This window comes from Apis cerana, linkage group LG16 (assembly GCF_029169275.1).
Source record: "Apis cerana isolate GH-2021 linkage group LG16, AcerK_1.0, whole genome shotgun sequence".
Classification (NCBI taxonomy): Eukaryota; Metazoa; Arthropoda; class Insecta; order Hymenoptera; family Apidae; genus Apis; species Apis cerana.
This window is the reverse complement of record NC_083867.1, coordinates 3,095,370-3,108,580: the sequence shown is the minus strand read 5'-3', so window position 1 is coordinate 3,108,580 and position 13,211 is coordinate 3,095,370. Positions and strand designations below refer to the sequence as shown.

The window sequence follows — 13,211 nt, the reverse complement described above, 5'->3', positions numbered from 1 at the left end:
GATGGATGGAAAGAGAAGAAGAGATAGGGACTTCCTTCGGGGAGAGAAGAAGCGACTCGAAGAAGCGAGACGAAGAAAAAGATCGGTACACCGGTCACGAAGCTTGCGCAGGTATTTATAGCACGGCCCCGGACCTGTTCGAGGGATTTGGTCGGAGAATCTCACGTACACCGGTCGATTCTTTTCTACCCGAAGGTTGCTCAACCGTGGACGGAACCGCCATTTTGGTTACTTTTAAGCGCGAGATCTGTCGTTACCTTCGGGTTGGATGTGTGACGCAACATATTGCGTAAAAACGCGTCGTTAGAAGCGTTCTCTAAACGGTTGGCCCACGGTCTTTGATATTATACCGTGAAATCTCACTGATCGTGGAGACATGTTTCGCCCGAGGGACGAGGCTTTCGCGAATGGCGAGGATGAAGGTCATTGAAAATACTAATGATCGTTGAAAAATATCGTATACCTTCTCTTAGAAAATTTATCGTATATATTTATTTCAGATCCGAGAGAAATAAAGCAGGAATGGAAACCTCGTTCATTAATAAAAAATAATTTTCTACGAATCAAATTGTTTTTAAAATCATTCATTAAAAAGGACATCTTACTCTTGAATATTTACATTAAAATCAAATATTTTCTTACATCTATCTTACATATATCTAATCTAAGTTAAAATTATTGCAAAACATTGCTTTTATACATGTTTATTCTAAATATAGAACATCGGAGATCAAAATTATATCGATGCTTGAATATTTGTGTAAATATTTCAGCAATTACATAATTGATTCCTAATTGACCGATCATAAGCCAATAGAATCAAATCGTTGGATACTTCGATCGTTGAAAGAGTGATTAAAAGCGAGGAGCGGAAATGGCTTTCCTCGTGACTGGTCCCATACTCGGCGCGCACGTGCTCGCAAAAAGCGGCGTGTCCTCGCGGTCGGTTTCCTGGTTTACGCTCGAATGGCTTCGCCGGCCGACACGATGTCCTCGTGCTCCATTCGCGAAACAGAGTCGGTGTCAAAGTCAAGAGAACGCAGACGCAAGCGGGCCTCCGATAATGGAAACAGAAATTACTAAACGCGTCCCACCGATCAAACGATTCGTGACTGCGTGTAATTGCCTTCCACGTCCTTGGAGGGCGCTCCTCGCGCTCGCGTTTACCCGTCATAAACATGATCGTCGAACGATAGAAAGTTGCACGAATACCGAAACGCGTAAACTCTTTTTAACTTGTACTTCCAAGGTTATTGTTATTTGATATCGAGAATGAAATGAAATAGGGAGTTAATTAAAGAATTTGTCAAGATATTATTATTATTAAGTTAGGTTAGATTATATAAATTAGATATTACGTTAAATTAAATATTAGGTATTAAAAATATTAAATACAATCTTTTGTAGAACTTATATGTTAGAGATATTAGATGTATTGAGAAAGTAGTAATTTATAGTATAATAATTTTCTCGACTTCATAAGTGAATTAATTTACTGTATTTATATATATATATATATTTGCAGAAAATTTACGAATATTATAATTTTATTATTTATATAATAGATAATATTACGTTATGATTCAAAGTTTGATGAAGTTTTAAAACTGATATACACAATTTATACTTTCTCATATTCGCAATAAGATTAATAAAACATTTTAATATTTGTAACAAATTGTTATAAGTGAATCAATTTACTGTATTTATATATATATATATATATATATATATATTTGCAGAAAATTTACGAATATTATAATTTTATTATTTATATAATAGATAATATTACGTTATGATTCAAAGTTTGATGAAGTTTTAAAACTGATATACACAATTTATACTTTCTCATATTCGCAATAAGATTAATAAAACATTTTAATATTTGTAACAAATTCTTGTTAGTTTAAACGAATTTATTTATAATTATTTTAATTCTTTTGCGTGCAATTTTCATTTTCTCGAACAAAAGTTCGCCAACGGTTTTCTCGTGAAACTATTCTCGGAATACGAAAGAAAAGATTAAAATTCGCAAATTTAGTTCGGTTTTGCCGACGAAATTTCAATGTCCAACACGTCTGGAATAGGTAATGAGCAAACGGTTACAATATGGATTCTCATGAAGTCGGGATGGCTGAATTTACGAGCAACCTTGAGGGGGTTCGTAGGTACCGTATGCTATACTCTCTTTCCGCACGTCCTTCACGCACTGCCTCATAATTTGTCCTCGATCAGCGACGCTATATCTAAACCTATCATTAAAACTCACTCGAGAAATCACCGCTTCTGCGAATGGTGAAGCGGTGATTTCATTTAATCTCATCGACTGTTCTAAGCAGTTCATCAAACTAATATTTTATTAACATTCGAAAAGGAAAGAAAGTTTCGAGATATTTACCACGATCTCGTTTCGAGCTTGACTCGAATGCATCGGTCTCTCGTAGAGTAGAATTAAGTCTCCGGTTATGAAAGTAAATTCTTAAACAGCGAAACTTTTGATTTATTTGTTTATTATCTCAAACAATATCGAATAATAACCCATTTACAGGATAAATTAATTTAACGTTTATTATTTTATTTTGAATAGAAACATTTTTTTTTATGAAGAGTCAAGAAAAAGTTACAATTTTTTCAAGATTTAATATGAGAAAAGAAGATAAGCAAGAACAAGATAAGAAAAGAAAGGATTGAAAATTGCAAGAAAAGATGTCGGAGATTCGATATACAGGAAGATTATAACATGTAATGATAATAATACGATTTATAGATCGCGAGAAAACGGATGATGATCGGGCGACGACCCCGGAATCGCTTCGCAGTAGCAGTCCGGCTTCGTCTCCACCCCCTCAATGGCAATCGACAAATACTCCGACTAATACGCCACCCAGACGATTTATCTCGAGTATCCTCGGCGGAGATATCCCGTATGGAAGCAGAGGTCATGTTTTAACCAGGGCGGAGCGCAAGGAGTACAGCAATCCCCCAATTGCGCCCTCTTCTAGTGATGCCACACAATTCCTTACGAAATCGGAAAAATTGGTATTGCCCAGACCAAGTACTCCTCCGAAAACGCCCAGAGTCGAACCGCCCACACGAGTCTCGGTCATTCAAAGGGTTCCTCCTTCCCAAAGTCAATCTGCATCGAGAAGAGAAGATAAGATCGAAGTGCCACAAACTCAAGAACCAGAACAAGTAATTATATCTTTTCGTTTTACATACGTTTTTTGCCGAGCTGATGTCTCTCTCTTTCTCTCTCAACAGTTTACATTTTTTTTCATACGTTTCCAATTTTAAAACGATCGTTAATTGGCACATTTACCGAATTATCAAATTTATGATTTAATCGTAAATAAACAGTAATTATATAAAATAAATCCTCTGGTAAAAATCCTTATCCTAAATTTCATCTTGGACAACGCGATAATAACTCGAGTTAACCGTGATAAATAAATGAGTGATCGTTGAAAAATGTATTATCGATTCTGTTCTTCGATTCGTTAAACAAAAAAAAAAAAAAAAAAAAACAAAATTAGTTCCAATTTCGAATAAACCGATTTTAAAAACGTAATTTCAATATCGAATTTATTTAATATTATTATTGAAATAATGTTATAAAAGAAAAAAAAAAATTTTCAAATTATACTTTCTGTGATTACTGAAATACTTACGTTATAAATACTCCATTATTATCAATATATATATAGCTCGCGGTGTTTGTCCTTCGTAACAGTAGTGGTTAACACCTCATCAAGGCTAAACTTTTCCGCCCCGCTCGTCCGTCTCCCCGCGCCAGCATACCAGGAAGAATTTTATGAATACCAATAGGAACATATGTTAATACCATACCACCAGTCCCGAGCAATCCTCAGAAATGCGTGACAGCTGACGTTACTCGTTATCTTTGCAGGAGCAACCTATCGATTACGCTGTGCCGAAGAGAAAGGAAGAGGACGAGGAGCGAGGCCGCGAAGGCGCAAAAGTGTCACGCGCGATAGGTAACTCGATTGCCAGGCCTCTCCTGGCCATGAGACTGTCCGGTCCCCAAGTGGTCCACGCAGCCGCCGGTCACGGAAGAACGTCCAATTCCGGAGGGAGCAGCAGTTCCGGGTCCAGCAACACCTCGAACAACTCGGGCAGTTCCTCCTCTTCGAATTCAGGCGGAAGTGGTAGTTACTGCGGAGGAGGAGCGGCTACGGGCGGTAGCGGAGGTGGCGGTGCTGTGGGCGGAGGTGCCGGCGGTGGAATGAATCCCGGAGGAAACGGCGGCCGGGGAAATTACGGACCGAGCTCACCGCCAACTGGTTCTTTGCCGCCGTTCTACGAATCTCTAAAAGGCGGCAACAATCTGGCGAACTTTGCGAATCAGTATAACAGTACTCAAGGTACGATTTTCAACGAAATGTTTTTATTCTGGAATTTAGAGGATAGACGAATCAATTGTTCGAAATAGGAATCATGTTATTAATTACGATCAGCGATATATCCTTGAAATATTTTGTCAACATCGCTCTTCCGGGCAACGGTTTACTCTTAATTTTCAAAATATGCAAAAATATTTTGTATATCGGTATACATCATATTCGTTTGATTAGGATATAATGTTTATTTGATTAATTAAATAAAAAAATAAAAGAAAGAATCATAATATTTTCAGATAATATTCTTTTTCATATTTTTAATATTTAGATTAAATTTTCCAATGTTTGATCTTGGCTTAAAACTTGTACGATTAATATATATGAAATGTATCGAAAATATATCGTGTAAATTATATATATGAAAATATTTTCGCATATATTGGAAAGAAAGGAACAGTGTTGAAAATTATTTAGAGTGATAATTGGCAATTAAATATTTCAAATAAATCGATAAAATAATTTCTACGTTAAATAATTCTAGTTAAACTTTAGTTAAATAAAATAATCGTTTCAGGAAATGGATACCTGACACCATCACCCACAGTAGGGATGGAATGCGACACCGGTCAGCAGGACGTAAACTCGCAGCATTCCCAATACAACGCTCAAGAAGGCAAGCAATACTCCCTATTGCAAAATGTTTGCGCCTCGTATGGTTTGACGTTAAAGGAGGAAGAAGATTTATCGCCGTACAAAATTCAAGCGAATGATTTGTTATCCGGACAATATGGCACATATGACATGACTGATACGGGAATGATGGTAGATATGGTGACTGGCGCAGTGGTGGACCCTCTTCAGTTCACTGCTACTCTAACATTTAGTTCGCCTTCCGATCATACCGCCCTCTTAGAAAGTTTAAGTGACGCTGCAGATCTCTTCCTACCGAGATTACCGGCTGAAGATGGTAGCAACGATCTTTTGGAAGAATCATTACACTCGCCAGCTTCAGCTGGAAGCGGGATCGGTCAAGATAATGGACAAATGACAACTCCTGTAGAACCAAGTGTTGACCCCTTCCCGGAGCATAGCATGGCCTTGACTAGAAGCTTCGATACATCGAGGTAAGTATTATGGACCATATATAATCTTCGAAATTGAACTGCTTTTAAACTGTGCACATGATATGATTCACGCCACGTAAAGTGATCGTACATTTCGAATTTTATTGGACTTTTAAATTGTCTATTTGCTTTGTTTTGTTTGTAATTCATTAAAAAAGTAATCAACAATTGTGAGTGAACTTAAACTTTTAATACTAAATTTAATTGAAAGTATTCTTCACAATACATAGATTTAATTATTTTTTGTATTTCAATGTAAATAGTACTTGAATTTTCACTACTATTTTCTGTTTACTTGTTCAGATGACGAATTACGTGTGACTATGTTAAATATTCACGATATGTATCGATTGTTCAAATTTTTTTGATAAGAATATTTTAAAAAAGCAATTTTTTATGAAAGTATACTATACATTCATTTTATTTTTATTTTTATCTGAAAAGTGTGAATATTCATTTTTTCAATAGCCTGATTCTTTTTTCTATCTAATCAGTATTTAAAAATGTAATATTTAAACGTTAAGCAAAACCAATGGATAATTGCGACTTAAATCAATTGTCGATTAGTTCTCGATAAATATTTTTGTATTTGAAATATATATATGTAATTATAAAATCAACAACAAAGAGTATCGATTCAGAATATAAATATAGAAAAAATTCGATCGCTAATATTATAAGATTGTGTAAGAAAAATAAATATCAAATTTTGAAAAGCTTATTTTCGAAGCAATATTGAACACGATAAACCATTAATTTATTTTATACAATTAAATGTAATTTAATTTTTATTTATTTTATAAGGTATTAATTTTCAAATATTTAGGTATCCTAATGTATATATCTTATGTTATTATTTATTTTAACATTAAATCATTATGACGAGTCACTTATAATTTGAAATCAAAAAGTAAATAATTTTTGTTTAAATTAATAAGTTTATTAATTATGAATGATTTAAAATAACAATTATTTTAAACTGACAAATATGATCACTTTATATCACATTACAGCAATTAATCTTTTCAGAAAGAAGTTCAATTGCAAAGAACATTATTTTAGAACGTTATTATAAATAATTTTGAAGGATTAAAACGAATGAAACTTGTTCGCTATTGTTAAATAATACAAATGAATAATCATTTTTGTTCAGACACTACACGGCGGCTCCTCAACATTTCAGCACTTCGAAATTAGGATTAACTTATGCCACGGGCGAATCGAGTTATCAATCCGTTTCGAAAGAACGACCCGAACTCGCTCTTCACATTAATCAGAATCATCAACACCAATCCGAACCACAGCTACAACAATTGCAGATACAGGTGCAGTTACAGCAACAACAACAGCAACAACAAACAACGTCCACTTCACCTCATCAACAACAACATCAAGGATTACTCAGTCCGGGATTAAGCTTCACCGGTAGTGGTTAGTGTTTATATAGCTTTTTTCCGTTTCATTCTTCATGAAACAACTTGTACAAATCACTTTATTTTAACAATAATGATTTCATAAGTGGTTATAATTGTACATCTCAATATAACTTGAAATTATTTTTTGTAAGAATATATTCATCATATTCATATGATTTTATCGATAAAAATGAAATCAAAATAAAACTAAGCACAATATAGTTAAGATGATTTTTGAAATTGATAATAATAATATCATATCGTAATAATATCTATACGTATTTTTATTTTTAGATTGCTTATTCTTTTTCTTCTATTTATATACTTTTTTCTCTTGTCACTGTTGTAAAAATATTATAAAAACAAATTGAACGAAATGAAATTGAGAAATTCAATATGGAAAAAATCATATGCTACTTCTTAATTGTCATTAATTTGTTTTGAAATATTTCCACTTATGAAAGCATTAATGTAATTGCAAATTAATTACAAATTATTTAAATATAGGTGCTTTTTAAAGTATTAAAGATTCAATTGTATTGACTTTAAGGTCTGGAACTCGATTCAGGTAGTAGTGTGGGTGGAAGTTTACCAAGTCCCGGAGCAGCGAGCTGTTCGTTAGATGCTGCTTCTACTAGTACGTCGCCATCTTGCGCTTTGATGGAGCATGCGCCTAGCCCAGCAGCCACTGTATCTTCGGCATCGGTAAATACTGTGCAATCAGGTCCAGCCGGAGAACCACCGCTGACGCAACGGGTCGGTGTACTGCAGCAAAGGGTAAGCACCCGAAATTGATACAGGCAAAAGCATACTTTATTTCTTTAGTAAATTTAGTAAATTGAATGCGACTAATTGAATCTGTATGGCACTGTTTTGTTCGTTAATTCGAAAGCTTGCCTCTCCTTTCTCCTTTGTCTTCATACAACTTTTTTCGTCTCTCAACACATTCGGATTAAGATGTAAAACAATTGTCAAAGATGGAAAATTATTGTAAACATACAAATAAAAATTGAATATCATTTAGGATTGAATATACCATGTTATTATAAGCAAGATTAGAAACTTTATTACCATTCAGAATTAAATGATAGCATTACTTTTGAGTTTATTGATAAAAGAATTACCATATTTCTATAAAAATTAAAAAATAAGGAATTTTTATTAAAAAGCTAAGATTTTATATATATTGTAACGTAATATTTTCTTAATTTCTCATTTGTTTGTGCAAATTATTTAAAATTTAAAAAGTTATCAAGTTTTCTGCAAACATACTAATTTTTCTGTATAACATTCCAAAATGCTTAAACATTGCCATATAGACAATTGAAAACTACAAAAATAAACTAAATACAAAAAAAGATAATGGTTTATACAACTTTATACAAAAGTTTAATTTCATAGGAAACTGCATTAAAGTCTATGCATATACACAATTATGCAATGCCAATCAAATTGAGTGCTTCATCCACTGTCACCGATTTAATTGTGAGAAGGATATATACCGATAGAATTCATTGTTTTTCTTTTATAGCTGGGGTTACCTGGTGACTGTCAACTGGAGTTCGTGAACGGTGGCCACGGAATTAAAAATCCACTCGCGATTGAGGGTCAGAGACAGGCAGCAGCTAATCGCGAGGAGGAGAGAGCAACTCGACCTCCGCCTGGCAAGGTAAACATCATTCTTTGACGCTTTTCCTCCCTATATACTGTATAATTTTATTAACTTGTCTCAAGATTAGCATTCCATAAGCTGTAGATTTACACACCTAGATTCTAGTTCCCGATTAGTGTTCCACTTTTGTTATATATTTTATGCGATTATATTTGCTTGATAATTCAAGGTTATAAAAGATAATAAACGATTTAAGAAAATTTTTGATTTTTCAGGATGACGATCCAAATCGTTTCACATGCCGTGTGTGCAGCAAAAATTTCAGTTTGCAACGATTGTTAAATCGTCACATGAAATGTCATAGCGATGTGAAACGTTACTTATGTACATTTTGTGGTAAAGGTTTTAATGATACGTTTGATTTGAAGAGGCATACTAGAACACATACTGGTGTTCGACCATATAAATGCAATCTTTGTGAAAAGAGCTTTACGCAGAGATGTTCCTTGGAAAGTCATTGTCTTAAAGTTCATGGTGTTCAACATCAATATGCGTATAAAGAACGTCGAACAAAGGTATTAATTCGAATTTGTTCGTTTCACTTACTTTATAAATAAAGTTACCTTAAATACACTTAATAAATATACTAAAATTACATGTATACATATATATGTCCGTTCACATAACCAAAACTTACCAAATTTTTTCTTCAAATTTATTTGTTACACGAATATATAAAACATGAATGTATGAATATATGAAATTTAATAATGATAATTTGTACTAATTTTTTATTTGCTCTATTTAGGTATATGTATGTGAAGAGTGTGGTCATACAACACAGGAACCGGAGGTACACTACCTACATTTGAAAGATAAGCATCCATACAGCCCGGCTTTGTTGAAATTTTACGATAAGCGACATTTCAAGTTCACCAACAGCAATTTCGCCAACATGCTGCTCCAGGTGCGCACGTAGACTCCGATTAGAGTATAGTATGACAATTTAAAATGTCGTCATATAAATAAAAAAAAAAAAATAATAATAAAAGGTAACGAGAAAACATAATTACATGTTTCTTTGTACCTTGGGAGAAACAAAAAATAAAAAAAAATAAAAAAATAGAAAAAAAAGAATATTCAAAATTAAAAATTATAAAGCTAGATTGATAGGAAAGGGTGGGAAGGGAAATGCATGAACGAAGAAATATAAAATGAATCGAAAGAGAAAAAGGTTATAGTTTCCTAAGAGCGATAAAAATAAATAGATAAATATAATAAAATGACATGTAGAATACGAAGACACGAGAACGAAATCTGAATATTCAAACAAAAGAATAGCAGATACAAGAACACGAAATTGTTCTTGGTCATGTAACTCTTCAGGGTGGCCTGTTGCAACGGGACTCGCGGAATACGGACAGCTGTGTAAAATCGGCCTCGAAAAGCCTTGAAGCGCCTCTTCAACGCTCCTCAACGTTGTTGCATCTGGGCCGAGCTTCCAGTTTCTGATGACTAATACGAAAACTGAGGAAGAAGAAAGAAGAAAAATGGCGAAATGGAGAAAAGAAGAGGATAGCTGGCTCCGATTTTAGAAGAACTCGATCTAAATGCCATCGAATCCCGAAGTAAACGTCGCGCGAAAAGTACCTGTAGGTGGCTCCCCCCCCCTTTAGCGGTGACACGTAACAGCATCGAGGGCCGATGACGATCAGATTATGTTAAAAAATTCTAAAAAAAAAAAAAATCGCAATTTTCTATAAGATTTAAAACAGACTCGTGACTTTCAGACCTAGACGAAAAACGAAAGAGCATATTTGTATACACAGTATTGCGCTACCGAGTACATACACATACAGATCTTTTTTAAATTTTATCGATCTTAAGTTTATATATATATATATATAATATATATATATATATATAATGTACACGTGTATATGTATAGACTATGATATATATTTTAGATTATAGAAAAAAAAAACACAAGTCAGCCGTAAAGAATGAAACACCTGAAAACTCGGATTGAACGTTTCAGGAATGATGATTATTTCTTCTCGTTGATAAGATTTTTTTTTTTGCACGAGATGGGATACCAATTGATTTTTTCGAACGATTTTTTTTTTTTTCTTTTAGCGATGCACGGCAAGTTACGTTGCTTTCCGACTTGGAAGGTGAAAAATTATGTAGAAATATCTGATATTGGGGATATTTCAGAGATATGTCAGATATTTCTCTAAATTTTTGTTACACCGAGATAACGATATACTTCTTTGACGAACATATCGTGTCTCGAAGTAATCGTTTCTTATAATTTTAATCGTTGCATTCCTCGTTTTGACTGATGCGTTCGGGGAAACATATCGCGGAAATTTTTTTTTTTTTAGTAGATGACTAACGCACCTTGGGAAATCTGTGATATAAGACACGATTTTACTTCATTACTCCAAGATTTCGCTTTTTGCACTTTGGTTCTTTCATGGGATATGCACCGGTATAATGGAGTGAGATTACACGCATAAATATACATTTTTTGAATTCATATTAAGCAATAATTGATATTTTTTTTTTATTATTTTTGACTTCAATACGATTTCTACTTTTAAAGTATCAAAATTTTTATATTTAAAAAAATCGAGCGAAAAGAGTACATTTGTTTAAGGCTTCCACGGTCTAATAATAATATCGCATAATATCACAATATCAATAGCATAAAAATAAACCGTAAATTTGAAACATCATTTTAAAAAATCTATTCCTATTATTTTATCATTACATATATATATATATATAAATATATTTATTGGCATTTATTGGTAATATAATATTTCTAAAGTGATACAAATTATATCCGAAAGATTAGATTTTGATTATCATCATATAATTATGTACACATATACACAATGGGATTTCGTGCAATTCTGCGGTGGTAGGACATATGTTAATTTGGGTTACACATGGTTCAATGCAATAGCAATAGATACATACAAATCAATTCTCGACTCGACTTGTTGTTAAAGAAATGATTCTTTTTCAGTAAAATAATTTAACAAATTAAATTTCAATTCACATACATAATGATAATAATGATAATGACGACCTGGTAACAAACCGAATTTTAGTCCACGAAACGGGTATATATTTTTTTTTTTTTTTTAGGAATGAATCGGGTGCTGACTAAAGTACACGATCAATATAATATTTGTATAAATTGCAATTTTAATTTGTAAACAAATCGATTAATAATAAAAACAAAAATTAGATTCTAAAGGGATTAATGTAATATTGAAATATAAAAGAGGAAATATAAGAAATATATACATAAAAAAAATCGCTAGATTTCTTGAAATAGATAAAAGATGATGTATTTGAGGTATACGTGATGTATAGTATAATTTAAGTCTGATTTAAGAAATATTAGATTAAAATACTTGGAATTTGCAAAAATTTGCAATAATTTTTAAGCATATTATACGTTAGATTTTTAAATAATTAAAAATGAATGAATGAAAGCTAAAATAAATAACAACGAAAAGTGGTTTGAAGTGTACGTATTAAAATTATTTTCTAATTTTTCAAATAATGTTAAGCTTCAGCTAATTCGTGTAAATAGTTTCATAAATATTTCCAAGAGATATTTCATCTTCGAAATCTTTTTTAAATTTATTTTATAGTATAATGAATGGAAATATATTGTGGTGGTTTGTATATAGTAACTATTATAAAATATTGGGTTGCACGAGATGAAATATAAAGTTTTAATCTTTGATTATTCAGTACCTTTTTTTCGTATTGATAATGTACACATATTTTATCCGCGTTGTGTCCTTTGAGAATACTCGAAAATAAAATATATATTTCTCGTCGCAATCTTTTTATTATCTAGAATATTATTTTATTATGTATTATTATTAATTATTATTATTATTATTAATTATTATCATTATTATTATTAATTATTATTATTAATATTATTTCAATTATGATTATTTAATTTACGTCCAGTATTGTCCAAACTATTAGCCTAGATATTTTTATTATCATTATTAATAGAAATTTCCATTTATACCTGCTACCATTTATACCAATATTTACCAATAATTATTCATCTTGACGTTTTAACTTGTCAAGATTATCACCGCCTAGTATATTGTAATGTTTAATATTATAATATTATTGATATATTAATAATTTTGATTATATTGACATTATTAATAATATATAAATATATATTTATATATATATATTATCTATATATATATATACATATATACATAATATACATATGTATTACATATATAGATACATACATATATAAATAAAAGTAAATATATATCGTCGTTATCATTGTCTACAAGAACAACTTTTTTTTTTTCTTTGTTGAAAAACCGAGGATTGGTATAGTGCGCCATGTACGTTTAAATTTTTGAATGAGTGTCAAATTGTACATATGACTCGCTAAGTATACGAGTTATATAGTATGCATGGAAATAAAATGCCCATGATTGTTTAATATATTGTGTATATCGCATTTTAAAAAAACTTGAAGAAACATTAAACTACCTAAATCAAGATATCGATCTAGGCTCTCAATCCATTTGTCATTTATTGATACTATCATATGAAATGCGGTTACAAATGCGGCTGTCTGTGTAGTGAAATGGAAAAGATAATAAAAGTAACATTAATTATATCTATTCCC

At 32.0% G+C, this 13,211-nt stretch overlaps 1 protein-coding gene and 1 long non-coding RNA gene across 10 annotated transcripts in view; one reads left to right on the top strand and one right to left on the bottom strand.

Annotated features, from left to right (window-relative positions):
* LOC108000485 (transcriptional regulator ovo) overlaps positions 1 to 13,206 on the top strand; it is a 28,520-nt gene extending 15,314 nt beyond the window's left edge. Inside the window, exons 3-11 of one of the 8 annotated variants that reach the window (XM_062086423.1) lie at positions 2,768 to 3,192; positions 3,908 to 4,382; positions 4,933 to 5,482; positions 6,636 to 6,913; positions 7,448 to 7,674; positions 8,429 to 8,566; positions 8,785 to 9,084; positions 9,318 to 9,476; positions 10,900 to 13,206. In XM_062086423.1, coding sequence (XP_061942407.1) covers positions 2,768 to 3,192; positions 3,908 to 4,382; positions 4,933 to 5,482; positions 6,636 to 6,913; positions 7,448 to 7,674; positions 8,429 to 8,566; positions 8,785 to 9,084; positions 9,318 to 9,476; positions 10,900 to 11,031 — 2,684 coding nt within the window. In that variant the 3' untranslated portion in view covers positions 11,032 to 13,206. Of the gene's footprint in view, positions 1 to 2,767; positions 3,193 to 3,907; positions 4,383 to 4,932; positions 5,483 to 6,635; positions 6,914 to 7,447; positions 7,675 to 8,428; positions 8,567 to 8,784; positions 9,085 to 9,317; positions 9,477 to 9,895 lie in introns of all 8 variants that reach the window. The other 7 variants (XM_062086424.1, XM_017060847.3, XM_062086427.1 and 4 more) reach the window with 7 other exon arrangements.
* On the bottom strand, positions 2,496 to 5,084 carry LOC108000486 (uncharacterized). Of its 2 annotated transcripts, none has more exons than XR_001766559.3 (4): positions 4,944 to 5,084; positions 3,669 to 4,345; positions 3,220 to 3,482; positions 2,496 to 3,136 (listed from the first exon to the last, which is right to left on the bottom strand). It is a non-coding gene; the product is annotated as an uncharacterized LOC108000486 (long non-coding RNA). The 2 variants fall into 2 exon arrangements; XR_003698228.2 differs by having other exon boundaries at positions 3,669 to 4,410; positions 4,944 to 5,081.
* Positions 13,207 to 13,211: the final 5 nt, after the last annotated feature.